This window comes from Notolepis coatsorum (genome assembly GCF_963971535.1).
Source record: "Notolepis coatsorum genome assembly, chromosome: 20".
Classification (NCBI taxonomy): Eukaryota; Metazoa; Chordata; class Actinopteri; order Aulopiformes; family Paralepididae; genus Notolepis; species Notolepis coatsorum.
In genome coordinates this window covers 26,519,191-26,538,249 of record NC_140184.1, presented here as the reverse complement: position 1 = coordinate 26,538,249, position 19,059 = coordinate 26,519,191, and the positions used below count along the sequence as shown (strand labels likewise).

The 19,059-nt window shown below is 43.3% G+C and overlaps 1 protein-coding gene across 2 annotated transcripts; it reads left to right on the top strand.

Annotated features, from left to right (window-relative positions):
- Positions 1-288: 288 nt before the first annotated feature.
- zrsr2 (zinc finger (CCCH type), RNA-binding motif and serine/arginine rich 2) lies at positions 289-19,055 on the top strand. Of its 2 annotated transcripts, XM_084337529.1 has the most exons (11): positions 289-529; positions 684-763; positions 855-945; positions 2,705-2,813; positions 8,075-8,161; positions 8,679-8,717; positions 9,144-9,274; positions 9,759-9,972; positions 13,165-13,220; positions 13,405-13,514; positions 16,986-19,055. In XM_084337529.1, exons 1-11 carry the CDS (start codon positions 483-485, stop codon positions 18,461-18,463), a joined length of 2,442 nt encoding a protein of 813 aa, XP_084193655.1. In that variant the 5' UTR covers positions 289-482; the 3' UTR covers positions 18,464-19,055. The 2 variants fall into 2 exon arrangements, with proteins under 2 accessions (XP_084193655.1, XP_084193656.1); XM_084337530.1 differs by lacking the exons at positions 289-529; positions 684-763; positions 855-945; positions 2,705-2,813; positions 8,075-8,161 and adding an exon at positions 8,187-8,499 and having other exon boundaries at positions 8,621-8,717.
- The last annotated feature ends 4 nt before the right edge of the window (positions 19,056-19,059 follow it).

The following is a 19,059-nucleotide window of genomic DNA, read 5'->3' as shown; positions in this document are numbered from 1 at the left end:
TAACACATTTTACAAATACACAAAACTAAAATATAAACAAAAAGTGCTGTGCAAACATAGACCACACAGACTGGAGGACCCTTATGTAAACAAGACGAAAGTATTTTTCTGGTCTGCATCCTCTTACTCTTAGCAGTACTGTATTGTACCCATTCTGCAACCCATTAATAAAGTTTTCAATCAATCAATCAGTTGTTGACAACGAAATTAGACTGACCTTTGGTAACAGGAAGTATATGTAATTTAAGCCCCGCCTTTTCCCGTGTCCATCTTTGAAACTACCAAAATACAAAGCGACATGCTAATGTAGCTGTCGAAATAAGAAACATTCTTATAACGATCCACTGGTTACGCATGTTTAACCTCAAGCCAGAACAATACACGACACGTTAGTTAATGTTCCTCGACTGAAATGATAACCAGAAATGCCGTTTGTAACGGCAAACGAGATGAGAAGGGGACTATAGTGTTAGCTTGCTAACATGGCAGCTTCCATTGCTACAGTGGCTACTGCTCCTCCAGCAATGAGGTGCGTGCACACACGTTCAAACTCCATTTAGTTTAACCTACTACTTCAAACAGCTTGTTTATTTTAATCTAGATCTTCTATCGACCTTGGTTATGCTGTTTATTAGTCTGTGATCTGTTATATTGATCATCCTCACTTTCTGTCATCTCTTTAGTCAAAAACAACGCAGGGCTATTTCGAAGAAGGGAAGAAGAAAACGAAAACGCCAAGCGTTAGCCCAAGCAAAAGCATCTGGTATGGAATTCATATGTTGAAATTGTGACATGGTGGTCTGATGTTCATACAGTTAATTATCTAGCCAATCATGACTATTATTCATCTTCAGATGTAAAAGATGGAGAGATCCACACACCAGAGGAGGAAGGGGAAGAAGATGATGATGATGATGATGTTGCTGAGAGGACTGAGGAAGAAAGGTAAACTAACTAGCTTTAACGGGAGCATGTCTATGTACGCCCTGGTGCCTGAATATTTTCCACAACAAGTTCGTGTTTCTGCGTCTCTGATTGGCCAGGTCATGTGACATGTACGCCCAATCGTGGGACCGCAAGTTTTTGGATGGTTAAGCTTAGGCACTCTTTCGAAGTTGGTTAAGGTTAGAGTTTGTCTTAGAGCATGGCGATAGAACGCCTGCCCTGATTCCAAACTCTAACCTTAAACCAACTGCGAAAGAGTCGCCTAAGCTTAACCAGTGATAAACTAGGCGTTAGGTAGTTTGCAGGCTGTTCAACCCGGAAATAGGCGCAGAACTTGCCGTCCCACGATTGGCGCACATGTCACATGACCTGGCCAATCAGAGCGCAAAACTCGAACGCGGAAACACAAATTTGTTGTGGAAAGTATAGATGCTCCCCGGGTCCTATGTTCCCCGGGTCCCATGTTCCCCGCTTGATTGATTGATTGAAAATTTTAGACCACCAGCTAGAGCTGCCGCGGTATTGATGTTTTCCTTACCGCACACATTTGCAAAATATTTCGCACACACACACACACAAAAAAAAAAAAAAGTTTGAATGCATTTTTTTGTAGTCTACTCTTTATAGCATATAGCCTGCCTCTAGTCTAAATGTCTATCTTTAGAGGATGACTTTGCAGCATGAATATTGTTTGGGATTCGGCATGCACGCATTCGTTATTAAAAGTGAAACACGGATTCGAAGTCTCCCCTACGGTGTCGCGAGCAGGGGTGGTAGCGGCGCGCCCGCCGGTTACCCCCCCGACCCTTTCTTCTTCTTCTTATTATAACGTTACTACTTATGATTACAAAGGCATTCGATTTGTGGCATTAACGTTAGTATAGTTACACGTTCGTATTTACCGGACCATAGCAAGCGTTACTCAATTAATATCTAAGTTCCTTTCTTTGCTCAGAGCGTGCCGAGTTGTACCCATTCTGCGGTCTGTTAATAAAGTTTTCAATCAGACAAGTGTATAGAACGAAGGGCTTTTATTATAACATTTCGTTGCAGTAAAATCATTATGCCTCGTTCCCTGAGGAGCGACGGCGTCGGTAATCCACTCCAGTCTCCGGTGGGAGCTAACGTACTATTAGCCGTGTTGTGACGGCTGAGATTCAGGAAGTAAAAGCGCTGCAAGATGCTCCAAGCATGTGACGCGTATCTCTTCTGACCAATCAGTGGTCTGCAGTGTTTCATGTGACTTTTCTGGTACCCAATAGGGTCGCTTGGAATCTCGACAGAGAAGTAGGGTATATCTGCAGAGCCGCAAGCCCCAACGAGAGCGTAATAATAATAATAATATAATAAAAAACAGCGGTGATGCCGGTATTCAGCCCAACGCTGCGGTGGGCATGATGTAACAGCGATACCGCGGTAATACCGATACCGCGGCAGCTCTACCACCAGCCCTGATTCCAAACTCTAACCTTAACCAACTTCGAAAGAGGGCCTAAGCTTAACCAGTTCGAAACAAGGCGGACATTAATAATTAATAAAATAATCAAAATGTATAACATTTTCAATCAATTAATCAATCAAGCGGGGAACATAGGACCCGGGGAACATAGGGATGATCCCGCTTTAACATTGTACAGTCTTCCTCCATGGACTCTTATTTTGGGCTAGCTATTAACGTGCAGAAATATTGATACAACTATTATAGAAGCTGATTCTCTCTGAACAATAGTCAGCCTGCAGTGTTTGTTGATATTTTCAGACAGCGGCTACATGAGAAGTGGCTGGCGCGGGAGAATCTGGCCCAGGAGGAGTTCAAGCTCAGGTTTGAGAGAGAGATGGCCGCAAGGAAGAGGAAGGAAGAGGAGGAGGTAACCTGCAGTTTCTCAGTGCACATTACAGAACTTACGCATGAGGTTGTGGAATGTGCATTTTGTTTTGTTCTTTGAGTGCAAGATAAAAAAAATACAGGCGATCTGTAAAGCGGCTCAGGTTATAACCATTATCAAGTTTCAAGTTTTGTTTTATTTGTTTCATATAAGGTACATGTACATTACAGACAGTGAAATGTTTGGTTGTGTATGACCCTCATGAGATTGTGCTTCATACAATAAAAAAAAAGTTAAAGAATAAAGACCAAACAGTGGCCGGGTAGCACAGCGGACTAAGCGTCTGTCTACCACCACAGAGACACTGGTATCGAATCCGGCTGTCAGCGGTGCCTCCGGCTTGGCCGGTCGTCATACTGGCACAATTGGCAGTGTCAGCGGGAGGGAAGCCGGTGGGTGGTAATCTGGTCGTTGTAAACAGCGACTCCTACAGGTCGGTCAGGGCACCTTCACAGCGAGGGAGGGAAATGGTGAAGGTAGTGTGATCCTCCCACGCGTTACACTTCACCAATGAGAGTCCTCGCTGCCGGGTGAAAAGAGGCTGCTGGCTGTCTCCTATGTATCGGAGGAAGCATGTGATAGATTCAGGGCTCCCTAGACCGACCAGTGGGGGGCACATGCACGCAACGACCAGGAAGGGGAGGGGGGAATTGGCATAACGACTAAATTGGGATGGGAGGAAAATACAGAAAAATAGGAGGAGAAAAAGTGGATATAAAAATAAAGACCAAACACTATACCAGCGGTTCCCAAACTTTTTTGGCCGTGCACCCCCTGTCACCTCCCGACCTAGCTGATGTGATTCACCCCCCAATGGGTTTCTGTTAGAAAAAATTGTTGCTGGTCTCCGTGCACAGATTTAATTTTTTATTTTATCTTTTCCCACGGCGACTATGGATAGGGAATTTCTTTATTTAATTAAAATGTTCACCACAACATGGATGCATGTACTCTGCCAGCATGTTTAATATCCATAATACTAAAGGTTTGACTAAGATTTGTATGACATTTTATTGTAAATTCTTTTATTTTATTTTATTTTATTCTTTTCTTTTTACCACCATTAGCCTTTTCATGTCACGCACCACAAGGGGTGCGCGCACCACAGTTTGGGAACCACTGCACTATACAATATACAAACTAAAGTACAAAATGCTAAAATTAGGTAGGGATGTAGTGCAAATCTTTTATTAATAAATAGATAGGGGGCGGCTAGGTGGTGCAGTGGGCAAGGCGCTCACCACCAATGCAGGAGACGCTGGGTTCGAGCCCAGCTCTCCTCATTGCTATCAGCTTGGCTGGTCGTTCATACTAATACAATTGGCAGTATTAGGGGGTGGGAAGCTGATGGGTGGGGTTGGACATTGTGGACAGCGACTCCTACAGGTCGGTTTGTGCGCCTGCGCAGCAGAATCAGGAAGCGACAGGGGCGGCGTGCCCTCCAAACGCAGACCCCCGACGCTGAGAGATCGCGCTGTGCAGGTGAAAAGATGCGACTGCTGCTTCCTCGAGTACCGGAGGGGACACGTGATGTAAGGCTTAGTCCACATTGCAGCCAGCTTGTGGGAGGCATGGCCTAACAACGTTCGAGACAGGGGAGGGTAGAATTGGACGATACGAAATTGGGATGGGAGAAAAATAGAAAAATGGGAGAAAAAGTTGACAAAAGAAAAAAAAAAATAGATAGGATACGATATGTTTTATGATCTAGTTATTGATATGAAAAAAGAGACAAGCTGTTTCTGTACATTTAGCCTTGTTTTGCTGTCATGAATATGATTTTAACAATAAACAAGTGTTGGGGACAAATGGGGACAAAACGATTCCTTGAGAAACTCGAGTAACTCAATTACCGAAAGGCATTTGCATCAAGGCTTTGTTTAATCCATACAGAACACTGTTTCATACGGATGATTATTACTGTCGCACAAGGCACTTACGCTGTTGACACGTGAAGAAGACATTATCTGAGAGACTGAGAAAGAGAGACGTTTGTTTATCTTCCAGCTCTGGAAAACAGCTCTGGAAAAATAAGCAGCTGATGGCACACACACAGAGCTGCTCACATGGAGCAACCATGCAACCGCCTCCTTCTCACCCAGCCCTGCCTCCTTCTCACTCAGCCCGCCTCCTTCTTACTCTGCGCTGCTCTCCCATCTCATCCACTCCACTTACAATAAGGCGTGTTCGAGATTGATTTTGGCTCACCTCGAGTCGAGAGTAGACGAGTGCAGCCGGGGGAGGAGTTAAAAAGGCGGACACTTCAGATTTGACAACAGCCTCTCGCCTAGTCTCGCATGGCAGATACGCGTTCACGTTACCACACACACATACACACCTGTCCAGCTCATTATAATGCGATGGCCGCGTGCAAAATTAGATTAGATTCAAATGTACAGCACACCATATACTGCTATGTGGAATATACTATTCATAATCCATAATGTATACCATCTTGTCGCGCGCTCCTGGCCACCGCAGCGTGCACGCACGCACACACAACAACACACACTGCTGAATAATTCTGTTTTGCATCAATATATATATATATATATACACACTGTATATTGAGGCAAAACAGAATTATATATACAGTATATATTGAGGCAAAACAGACGACGTGTGTGTGTGCGGAATACAGTATCAGCTCAGCTGCTGCATCGTTAATGAACTATAGAGGAATTCGTTAATCTATCTAGCGATTGGGTTAACTGAGAGCCAGATTGCTTAGAGGAGTACTGTACATAGAGCGGTAATGCTCAGATTGCTCATTGAGTCATGACTATAAATGCAAATTTATCATTATAATGATTTAATTCCGATGAAAGAAACAGTGCGTCTGTAGAATCGACTTGAAGAAGCAATCACCATTTGTTCAGGGGGGTTGATATATTGTTATTTTGATATAAACTCCATTGCAAAGATGGTTATTAAGACAGAATTCATTACTCTGATAAAAATAATTTGGTGTATGACAGCTTGAAGTTTGAGGAAGCTCTTGGTACCCAAACTCCTGTATCCAATAATAATAATAATAAATATATCTGATAGACGGGTAGACGGGACCCGTACTGTATTGTACCCATTCTGCAATCGGTTAATAAAGTTTTCAATCGTGGCGGCTACATGGCGTAGTGGGCAAGCAAACGTCTCATAACTTCCTCTTGTGGGCGTGGCTAGTGGTGACAACCAGGTGACAACTTTTCTGAGCCAATAGGCGATTTGCGCAACGATAGCAAGTTGTTTCCCATCATGGATTTGCGTGGAGCAGTCGGGTAAGAGGTACTGTGGCGCCTCGCTCTGAAGGCTGCGCGTGGCTCGCTCCCGTGAGAGTTCCGCGGCTCGCCTCGTCAGATTTCCAGAGCAAGTAGGACAACATTCTAACCGTCATGCAACGCGCTTGGCGAGGCCATAGTAAAAACTGCGCAGATCTGCGTCCACCTCGCCAATCTCGAACACGCCTATAGTTAGCGGGTCTCGTCACTCTTGTTACGTTGTTAGCTTACTAAAGATGGCAAGTGCAGAACCCCCGTGAGCGGTTTTAATTGACAAAGAAAACAACAGGAAATACTTGAGGTGAATGAACAAGGAAAGGCAAAGGATTCCAGCAAACCCATACTGTATGCAAGCATTGTTACAGAACAGTGTCACGTTCTAGCACAACACATTTAGCAAAAGGCAGACACACCGACCTCTATAAGTTAAAGCCACTGGAAACTAAAATCCACAATAACCTTCTAACTCTAATATAGGTACATAATGGTAAACATAAAATGTTTTAATAGTAAACGAAAGAGAAAATAAGACTGGCAAAATGTCAGTTGCACGCTCAATTGAGCATAGTGCGGTTTACATTTAGCTTCAGCTAAAGAGACCGTCTTATTTTCTCTTGCATATTTACTATTGTTCTTTAATAAAGCAAAACAATTTCTTATCCGATTTACTCGATTAATCAATGGAATAATCAGAAGAACACTCGATTACTAGAATAATTGATAGCTGCATCCCTAAAGTGGAACTGTTTTGAGACAGGAAAGTGTGTTTCATCTCAACAGTGGCATCATAGTCATAAACTGAACCATGTCATTTAGTGAACATGAAGAGGCTGTACTGGGCCTGGCAGCAGTCTTATTTCATATTCACCATGAAGAGTATGTCCGTGTTTGCTTTATGGCAGCAGTCTTATTTCATATTCACCATGAAGAGTGTGTCCGTGTTTGCTTTATGGCGGCAGTCTTATTTCATATTCACCATGAAGAGTATGTCCGTGTTTGCTTTATGGCAGCAGTCTTATTTCATATTCACCATGAAGAGTATGTCCGTGTTTGCTTTATGGCGGCAGTCTTATTTCATATTCACCATGAAGAGTATGTCCATGTTTGCTTTATGGCAGCAGTCTTATTTCATATTCACCATGAAGAGTATGTCCATGTTTGCTTTATGGCGGCAGTCTTATTTCATATTCACCATGAAGAGTATGTCCATGTTTGCTTTATGGCGGCAGTCTTATTTCATATTCACCATGAAGAGTATGTCCATGTTTGCTTTATGGCAGCAGTCTTATTTCATATTCACCATGAAGAGTATGTCCGTGTTTGCTTTATGGCAGCAGTCTTATTTCATATTCACCATGAAGAGTATGTCCGTGTTTGCTTTATGGCAGCAGTCTTATTTCATATTCACCATGAAGAGTATGTCCATGTTTGCTTTATGGCAGCAGTCTTATTTCATATTCACCATGAAGAGTATGTCCGTGTTTGCTTTATGGCGGCAGTCTTATTTCATATTCACCATGAAGAGTATGTCCGTGTTTGCTTTATGGCAGCAGTCTTATTTCATATTCACCATGAAGAGTATGTCCGTGTTTGCTTTATGGCAGCAGTCTTATTTCATATTCACCATGAAGAGTATGTCCGTGTTTGCTTTATGGCGGCAGTCTTATTTCATATTCACCATGAAGAGTATGTCCGTGTTTGCTTTATGGCAGCAGTCTTATTTCATATTCACCATGAAGAGTATGTCCGTGTTTGCTTTATGGCGGCAGGCGAATCTCCTGCTCAAGGTTGAAAGTAGAGTGAACGCCCCCTCGTTTTACCTGTAGAGGAAAGCTGCATCCCCCGCTGTGATCGCCTCCTTCAGTTCGCCTCACACATGCACTTGCGCTGCCTCAAAATGTCTTTGTTCTGTTTGAACGTACAGTTATCTTGTAATTTCCTATCACCCGCCTATTCTTCTGTTCACAGCGGATGATAAAGGAGGAGTGGGAGGCACAGCAGAGGAGAGAACAAGAGGAGAAGGAACAAAAGAATCAGAAGAAGAGAGACCGAGAGGTGAAACGTGTCCCGGGAGGATAAACGCAAAGAGAAACATATCCTCTTCTGCTTTGAGTGGACCCACCATATTAATCACCAATCTTTGCATTAGCAATTCCCAACATCAGAAATAAATACAGAAGCAATTCTACATTGTAGCATATCTAGAGCTTGTATAATTGTGTACTGTGCAAAACAAATAGTTTCCTTTGATTCAAGTGATCTTGCCTTGTACACCATTCTTTCCATTTTTCCTTTACTAAGAGACACTATTATCTATGATCCTGTTCCTTAACTAAGATGCACACAGAGAAACACTCTTTACCAGCAGCACCTGCGGCTCTCAGGACAAGGATGTATCTTTTACTTGTGGCTCTTTGCTAAAGCTTTTTTCAAATTGTCTCAAGTGTCATTGAGTGTATTAAGTCAACCTGCCCTTCAGTACCGGTTGAACATCATCTTAACGAGCAGTAACAGACATGCCATGTTGAGCGCGGCACATTTTTCACCAGCCATGTCTTTGCACCATTTGTAGGAGGCTGTTCAGAAAATGTTGGACCGAGCGGAGAGCGAGGTACTGTCACATCTCCATCTTGTTGTGCAGATGACCGCTTTATCGTATGTTCTGAAACTTGCTTTAGTTTTGAGCACTATTTTCCCCACTTTGTCACTCTTTGCATCGTTTTCTTTGTATTTGCATACTTTTGCAAAAAAAAAAAAAAAAATCTGGAAACATTTGAAGTACTGGATCCTCTAATAATATGTTTCACCTTTTATGATTGGTATATTTAATCGGCATAACCGCTAGATGTAAAATCTTTTGAAATAACTTGTTATACACTCGAGTGAAGCACATTACAATCTAGTGATGAGTTTTATTGATTGATGAGAAGAAGAAAAAAAAAGGTATAGCAAACACATGAAATTCAAATAAAGAAATGTAGAGCACTTCCTCACGGGTAAAGAAAGGATTCTCTTTTTGCTTTGTTCTTGCCTGCAGCTAGAGAACGGTGGTCCATGGATGAACCCAGAGGCTCCTGTGACTGGGAGCACTCAGAACTATGGGACGGAGCGGGACATAGCCAACTGTCCCTTCTTCCTCAAAACTGGAGCATGCCGGTTTGGAGACAGGTGCTCCCCCCCCCTCCCCTGCAATCTATGGGACAGGACATTCATGCATCTCATTTCCCTGATAAATAAGATACTTTTCTTAATTTTGATGGTGTAACTGTAGTTGACATTCTGTATTTGTTATTTAGTTTTTCCAGTACAAATCACAATGTGACATTTTTTCTTTTACGTCATTATTTTTGTAATACAATTGTCATGGTGGTATTTCATTCAAAATGGTCTATTTTCTTTAACTCCTTTTTAATATAGCTGCAATTAACTATTTGTAGTAACTTTAAATATACAGTATATATACACATATATATATATATATATATATATATATATATATATATATATATATATATATAATCTTTTAAAACAGTGTATATCGTGGATGACGGTATAGTAAAAATCCATACCTTCATGGATCCATCCATGTTTTTAACACTGCAAGTAACAGGAATAATTTTGATTGAACTCATCACTGCATTTGGCTATCCAGGTGTTCTCGTAAGCATGTGCACCCTACGGCCAGCCCCACTCTGATGATCCGAGGGATGTTTGTGACATTTGGCATGGAACAGTGTCGCCGTGACGACTACGACACGGATGCGTGTCTGGAGCACAGCGAGGAGGAGCTGCAGGAGTATTTCATCGAGTTCTACCATGACGTCCTGCCAGAGTTCAGGAGTGTCGGCAAAGTGGTGCAGTTCAAGGTACGGACTTGAGATCAGGACAGTGTGAAAAAGGATTCGTAATTGTTTGACAGAGGATTCTCAGTTTCCAGTTCAATGCTCCGCCACTGTGTTCAAGGTGTCCTTTAAAACGTCTTCACATTTAGTAATAAAAGGCCTTAAGCCCAAGCGGTCCGTTACTGAATTTCATAAAACTACACTACCCAGCTCACACCAGCTGTCAAACTTCTGACGTGAAAATTATCTTTGAACTATTATTATTTTGATTATATCTCACAAACCTGAATGTTATTGCCATAAAATACAATGTAGTTTGTTTCTTTACCTTTCTGTGAACATCTAGGAAAAAGACACGTCTCAATCTGATGAAAAATGGCAGAGCATTTTTCATTATAAAAGAGTAACTGTACTTGCAGTCGATTTCATTCACAGTGTTTGCTGCCCTGTAACGGGCGCCTGGTGGTACTATATCCAGATTTAACTCTGCCATTGGAAAGAGGAGATTTGGCCCGATCCATTGATGTTTGACTTGGCCACAAAGGTCATTTATAGGCCTGATATTCTATATTCTATATTCATGTGTCCGGATGGCAAAATTCACTACTGTATCTACAAACCCCCCTGTAAATCATCTGAACTAAATCGTTCACGTCTGGTCAATGTTAGCATAGTGTTGTTCATCGTGAAAGATGAAAAAGAATTATAATAATTGATATTCTCCTTTGGTTCATTACAATTTACTCAAGAATAGTAACACAATATTTCTGACACTGGGAATACATTCCTTGAGATAGATACATCCCATAGATGTCCCTAGATACCAAAAACATGTAAATGGTTCTTGTAGAAGTGGAGCAATCTTCCATTTACTTGGGTATGTACTTTTAGGTGAATTTTCTGAAAATATAGCTAGGGCTTAAGAGGTTAAAAAATATTAATAAATTGTCTTAAATTCAGACTTGTGCTTCGGGCATACAAGGGAAGCGACAGTTGTGATTGGAGGATCAAGAAAAGAGGGCGGGGTTTGAGATAGGTACATTTCATACTGGAGCTGTCAACAGTAAGGTGTTAATGCTTGTGATTAATCTAGAAACCTTAACGTAGTAAAATTACTTGAAAGGTCTCAAATGTTTTCTGTCGATTGTAAGATCAAGTAAAACACTAAATATATTTGTGGATTTCAAATACATGGCAAGAGCGTTTCAGCTTTCATTTACCTGCATTTATTAATACAAAGTTTACCTTATCGGGTATCACAGTAGCTAAAAAGCTGATCGCATCACGCTGGTTTCAACCGGAAAAAATGTGCCGGAAAGTTTGGTTTCTTACATATCTCGATGTGATTTATCAAGAAATATCTACAGCAAGAATTCTGGGTCTCAATGAATCCAAAATGTCAATGTGGTTAGAAGTGGTGGAGAGAATAAAAGCTAGCTTATAATGGTAGTGTCTGGTTAGGTGCGAGGGATAGTGGAGGTACTTCCCAAGGTGGGGTCCGGGAGGGGGGGGGTTCGAGCTGGAGCATATGTGTGTAGGTTTTTAGATAACAGGTATTAGGGGTATATCTTATATAAGACAATTAACTAAAATGTGATTTCATTGGATGTGCTCTGACAATTAATGCTTGTATATCTTATCGTGTGTTGTCATGTTTGTTTATGTGTTTGTTTAAAAAGAAAAAAAATACAAAGTTTACCTTCATCGAAACACAAAATGTATGACTTCAAGATCACTAGTAAGGTGGTGATCAAGTCATTCAGTGGAGAAGGATAATAATAAACTATTTGTATAGCACCTTTCAAACAGGAATTGTAGCTCACAGCAGTAAAAAAGACATAGGCATAAAATGAGCACAAAATTGGCAGATCAAGAGCAATGCATAAAGTGCAGACATAAAATTAAATAGTCAAAATAAGGCATAGAACATTAAATCACATAATCTTTCATATTAGGATCTAACATCTTAACACTTTCAGCGCCAGAGGTCGCTGTGGGCCGTGTGGTAAGAAGGCCAGCGCTTTAACACATCCAGTGCCGTTCACCAGAGGTGGCTGTGGGCGGTGTGTGCCAGCGCTTTATGAATGGGGATACATGCCGGTGTTTGCAGTGCTAAAACTATATTAAATATTATAGCTATGTATCTAATAATATAGTCGATTTTCTTCCGGTCAAGATGCAAAAAACAGATAATTCTTTCATCCATACATTCCCGTTTTATACCGTGGTGAGTATAGTTTTAGAGTAATTCTGTGTAATCCCAGGAAACGCAGCTAAACAGCGTTTTAGTGCATTTCACTAGGAACCGTGCCATTCCTCGCTTGGATCAACAATCAATCTGAAATCAACGCTAGATTATCTGTATTATGTTTGTTTGTATGATTGTTTCATCATGCATGCATGAAAGGGGGGGGGGGGGGGGGTTCTATGCTTCGATCGTCACCAACGGAATACGTTACAGTACATTACAGACACGTTCCGATCGCGGGGAAGGAATTATTGGATCTATGCTTCGATCGTCACCAACGGAATACCTTACACACACACACACACATTACACACATATGTTCGGATCGCGGGGAAGGGATTGTTCGATCAACTCAAGATTGATACCATATAGCCCTTACCTTGACTGGGATGAGCTCCAAAAAGAATATTCCAATTATCTGATCGCCATTCCAAGTATTGATGTCGATCGTGTTGCCAACATAATCCACCAAAGAACATGAACCGGGAGTGCTTGATTCTCCTCAATCCATGTGTTATAAACGCTTGTCCTCCTGCCCGACTAGGAAAACCCGGACCGGACTTTTTAGATCAACACCCAGCCCAAGCCAGAGGGTTTCAAAGGATGTGCAATACCGGCCGCAAGGCGGCAGGCGGCGGTATTGGACTTTTGCGATCTCAGACTCATTCCCAATGATAACACAGGCTCCCTCGATGGATTATGAATGGGAATATCGAATAAAAGAAATAACGATAGAAAACCCGACTTTTCTCTGGTTTGGCGTCCAATGTGTTAATAGGCCTCTTTGTTTACGGTTTGATTGTCACTGATACACATAAAATATAAAATCATGACATTGGCAGATACACATAAAATAGACATATCAACCCAGTATTTGAGATGTTTACACAACATGGTTGATAAGAAAAGGATATGGATATTAATATTATTGACTGAAATGACGCATTCCATTTGTGTTTCTTTCGTAGGTCAGCTGCAACTTTGAACCACACTTGAAAGGAAACGTCTACGTCCAGTTTGACACGTAAGCCCAACACACAGCTAATCAATTAAAAAAAACGTTTGATTGTGTCGTGTACATAGTTTTGCATAAAACTATCTTTGTCCTTGTCAGGCTAAAATGGTTTGGTTCTCTCTGTCTCTCTCTCTCTCTCTGTCTCTCTCTCTCTGTCTCTCTCCCTCCCCCTTCCTCCCTGTTGTGTGCCAAGGGAGGAGCAATGCAGAGACGCCTCTGTAAAGTTCAATGGGAGATGGTATGCAGGCAAGCAGCTTCACTGTGAGATCTGCCCGGTCACACGATGGAAGAATGCTATATGTGGTGAGTGGGTCAACGGGAGGACAATCAGGACATACTGTCATGGGTGGCTGGTTCTGATCTGTAGTGACGGAGAAGTAAACAGAGAAGTTCTAACCAGCAACTTGTTGTTTTAATTGGAGCTCACCCAAGCTCACTCAAGTGTATAGGGCAGGGCTGTCAACGAATATTCTATAGTTGAATTAATAATCGACTTGTAAAAATATATTAATATTTATTTAATATTAATATATATATAATATTAAAATTAATATTAGATTGGGTGGCTGGGTAGCGCAGTGGACTAAGCACTCGCCTACCACCGCAGAGACTCTGGGATCGAATCCAGCTGTCAGCGGTCACTCCGGCTTGGTCAGTCGTCCCTACTAACACAATTGGCAGTGTTAGCGGCCCGGGTGGGAAGCCGGTGGGTTATGTGTCCTGGTCGTGGTAAACTGAGACTCCTACTGGTCGGTCGATGCACCTGTTCAGCAGGGAGGGGATCTGGGGAAAATATCGCGAACCTCCGCACGCACGCGTTACGTTCCCCCAGTGAAACTCCTCGCTCTCTGGTGAAAAGAAGCGGCTGGCGACTCCACATGTATCAGAGGAGGCATATTATGGTAGTTCTACACCCTCCCCAGGCCGACAGTGGGGCAATGTGCGCCACGACCAGGAAGGGAATTGGCATAACGACTAAATTGGGATGGAATACAGCAAGCCCCAAAAAATTCAATTAAATTTAGATTGTGAAAAAAAAACAGCCCCCGACTGTCTTCCTCTCAACTTCTCACGTGGGCCTGAATGTGCCACAGTAGACACACAACGTCACTTTCATTTAGCGGAGCTGAAGAACGTGCCAGTAGTAACAACAACAACAACAACTGCATGGTCTGATGGCAGAGAGTTCAGAACCCAACTCGGTTGCGAAGACCGTGATTTGTGCATCAATCTAAAAGCCGTGTTTGGAAATACTTCAGATTTTGATTAACTTGTAAAACCTTGAGACAGAGTACATTTACATTTAGTCATTTAGCTGATGCTTTTTCTTTTTTAAAGATTTATTTTTTGGCGTTTTATCGCTTTATTTCTACTGGGCAGTCCAGTAGGGAGAGATAGATGAGGAATGGGAGACAGAGTGGGGGGAAGACATTCGGCAAATAACGACGTGTTCGGGACTCGAACCCGGGTCGGCCGTGTCGCGGCTGAGCGCGCTATGTGGTTCGCCACTGGGGCGCCCTTAGCTGACGCTTTTATCCAAAGCGACTTACATGTTCTGTACGACAAGCCATCAGGAAGGGCACAACTCTTATCAGCTGAGCAACAATGTTCATCAAAGTGTTGAGTGCTACAGTGTAGGTTAGTTTATTAGGACAAGTGCATGACCGTACGGTTAGTTAGGGTTAGATTTTTTTTTATTTATTTTTTTTATAAATTCAGATAATGGTTGAAGAAGTGCGTCTTTAGTCGACGGCGAAAGATTGGATGTGTTTCGGCTGTCCTAACTGGGGTGGGTAGTTCATTCCACCATTGTGGGGCAAGGACTGAGAATAGGCGACTTCTCTTTGATGACCCTCCCGGAGCTTGGATAGGAGTAGGTCTGAGGCGGCCAGAAGATGCAGAGCGTAGGGGTCTTGAGGGTGTGTAGTTAGAGACCATTGACCGGAGGTAGGCGGGAGCGGTTCCCTTTGCCGCACGGTATGCTAGGTCGAGGGCCTTGAAGCGGATTCGTGCAGCAATGGGGAGCCAGTGCAGGTCCCTAAGAAGTGGGGTGACATGGGCCGACATCGGTAGGTTTGAGATCAGGCGGGCCGCTGCGTTCTGAATGAGTTGAAGAGGCTTAGTGGCAGTGGCCGGGAGGCCAGCGAGCAGTGCGTTGCAGTAGTCGAGGCGGGAGATGACTGTTGATTGGACGAGGAGTTGGGTGGCTTCTTTTGTCAGGAAGAGGCGGATCCTTCTGACGTTGCTCAGGAGGAATCGGCAGGTTCTGGTTGTCGCTGCGATGTGAGCAGAGAAGTTCAACTGGTCGTCGAGGACAACACCAAGGTTCTTGGCGGTCGGGGACGCGGTCACAGCTGCATTCTCGACTGTGATGGAAAGGTCGGTCAGGGGGGAGGATTTGGCCGGCAGGTGGAGCAATTCTGTTTTGCTTAGGTTCAGTTTGAGGTGGTTGGTCGTCATCCAGGCGGAGATGTCGGACAGACAGGCCGAGATCCGCTCAGAGACGTGGATATCTGAGGGAGGGAGGGAAGGAGAGGAAGAGTTGAGTATCGTCGGCATAACAATGGTAGGAGAAGCCATGAGACGTGATAATGTTACCCAGTGATTTAGTGTAGAGGGAGAAGAGAAGAGGTCCTAAAACTGAGCCCTGGGGGACACCTGTCCGCAGGGGGCGGTTGGCCGACAGGGTCCCTCTCCATGACACTTGTAGTAGTATGTAAACTACAGCTGGCCTAACTTCTTTTTTATGCTAACGCTATTTTGGGAGTTCTAGCGCCAAGAATGTAAGTAGCCTACTTTAAAGTTTTTTTAATAGCACTTTATTGTAAATCATCCCTCACAGTAAATATTGAATAATGAAATAGAGAAGTGTCATGCAGGTCTATGGTTTGATTACTACTTCCTGTTTCATGCCAAGTTTATCACACCTTGCTCGGAGGCGCGTTGCTGTATGAATGTCCGTTGAATATACCGTAAACTTTCATTTGATCTTGCTCCGAGAGACTGACCCTTCTCAATCTAGGACCAATTATCCTCACCCACAGAGAGAGGGGGGGGGGTTGATTTAAATGCTTTTTATTTTGTTTACATAATGCGCAATAATGGATATTTGAATGGTTTGAGTCCAAGTGTTTTAACTTTTTTCTTAAGGAATGTCATTTTAGGTCAATTTTGACAGCCCGCATTACATGTTCACCACCACACCTGGCTAACCCAAAATTTGTCGCCTTGAATCCTGTAATCATTCATAATATATTAATTAATATAACTTGTTGTTAGCTTACCTGATGCCATCACATGATTTTCCTTCCGGTAGAAGCAAAAAAAAAAAAAAAGTAATCCAGTCAGAGACGGTGGATTTGTACCTCAGCAGTTAAATTGCAACTTGTCTTGCAGTGTTGAGCCCTACTTGAAACAAACAGAAATATCATAGTGCCATCAAGTAATTTTTCAGTTTGACTGGCACTTGTTTAATCACATCATCTTCTTGTGCCCCCGTCTTCTAGTGGTATAATGGCACCCAACTGGAGAATTAGCACCACCTACTGCTTATCTCAGTGATCTCAATGACGGCTACTTGAATTTGAATAGTTTTTCTGTATCCGCAGAAGCCAACATTTCTAAATCTACATTCCCACCGCCTCTGCATGGGTTTTGTGCTGAAGTGCACTGAAAAAAAATTGGGAAATACATTTGTTGCTTTGAGAAGAATGCCTAGATTCCGCATCGTCACTCCAGTGTTTTTGATTGTCGCTTCTTCGCGTTTGCCTTCAGGTTTGTTTGACAGACAGAGGTGTCCAAAAGGGAAACACTGCAACTTCCTGCATGTATTCCGTAACCCTGGCAACGAGTTCTGGGAGGCTGACCGAGACTTGCACATGTCGCCGGACCGCTGCGGCGAGGGGAGCTACAGAGGCGGCCGCTATTCCGAGCGATACGGGGATCGATCCTGGCGGCAACGAAACGGCAGCAGGAGCCCCCCGAGATCAGAGAGATCCTACAGCAGACGAGGAGTGGAGAGGAGGAGGAGGAGCTGCAGTAGGGAAAGGGGTAGAGAAAGCAGCAGGACCTCCCAGCACCAGAGAGGAGCCAGCATGCGAAGCAACGTGTCATCCTGGTCAAGGATGGGCAGCAGTAGTAGGAGAGACGGGCACAGGAGTAGGAGTAGAGAGAAAGATAGGTTGAGAGACAGGTCTCGGAGTAGAGAGAAAGACAGGTTGAGAGACAGGTCTCGGAGTAGAGAGAAAGATAGGTTGAGAGACAGGTCTCGGAGTAGAGAGAAAGACAGGTTGAGAGACAGGTCTCGGAGTAGAGAGAAAGATAGGTTGAGAGACAGGTCTCGGAGTAGAGAGAAAGACAGGTTGAGAGACAGGTCTCGGAGTAGAGAGAAAGACAGGTTGAGAGACAGGTCTCGGAGTAGAGAGAAAGATAGGTTGAGAGACAGGTCTCGGAGTAGAGAGAAAGACAGGCTGAGAGACAGGTCTCGGAGTAGAGATAACAACAGGGAGAGAGACGGGTCTAGGAGTAGAGATAACAGGGAGAGAGACGGGTCTAGGAGTAGAGATAACAGGGAGAGAGACGGGTCTAGGAGTAGAGAGAAGGACAGATTGAGAGGCAGGTCTAGGAGTAGAGAGAAAGACGGAGAGAGAGACGGGTCAAAAAGTAAAGATAGAGACAGATCAAGGAGCAGAGATAAAGACGGGGAGAGAGACGGGTCGAGGAGTAGAGATGGAGAGCAAGACGGGTCTAAAAGGAGCAGAGATGAAGACAAAGAGAGAGACGGGTCTAAGAGTAGAAGTAGAGAGAAAGACCGTTCTAGGAGCAGAAGTGGAGACGGAGAGAGAGAGAAACAAACGGGAGAAAGGAGGTCTAACTTGAGTCCAGAGAACCCAGGCAGGAAAGCCAGTGATGACGCGCCCACCGCTCGCCGCCACAAACACTCCAAGAAGAGCAAGAAAAAGAGCAAGAAGAAACACAGGAAGAAGAGAGGCCCTTCACCTGAGGATATGACGTCGTCCGCGGAGTCTGAGAAGGAGGAAGAGTTGGTGGTCGAGGAAGGGGAGGGGAACCACTCTGCAGAAAATCCCAGCAAAGAGGTTAATGATGTAGAGCTGGTTCAGAACACAGGAGAACTGGGGTTGAAGCCCATCACTCAGACCAAGACTGACACAGAGTCCACTACTGGGGTGCAGGAGTCCCACTCAGTGATCCCAACTGAACCGTCTGGAAATGGTGAAATCAATCATTCCTAGTGGCCATCTTTTTGCTTGTCCATTTCACCCAATTCACACAGGTTTAATCATTACGGTTTACAACATTGCAGTCTGCCTCTCGTTCAGTTAGGAATAATTGTGCTGTATTAGTATGCCACGAGGCTATGTTCACAATGCAAGCATTATTGCTCAGATCAGATTTGTTTGGCTCTTCATATACATTTGTTTTAATCAGATTCCAGTGTGAACCGGTCACGGTCCTGAGCTGACCCACATGCGCCTTGCATTGATGTTCTAAGTTGATGTGCAGTGGAAGCAAATTCATGAGCAGATGATAACGAGGAGAAAGAGAGACATTATTAATTATGGCTTTTTGTGGCGCAATGGCTACATAGGAGCAAAACAATAGAGGTGGCTACTTTAGCCTGCAGTCTGAACGTAGCCCAAGTTAAGTTCATGCTATTTCAAGTTTTAACTCTAGAAAGATGGTCATTTTGTACATGTGTAAATAAATGTTTCGCTTTTTCATAAGTATCAGTGTTGCATTCATTTCTGTACAGTACTACAAAATGTTAGTCTATAGAAAGAAGCAGTGATTCAAATTAAACAAAAGGAGCAACCAAGTCAATAAGCAG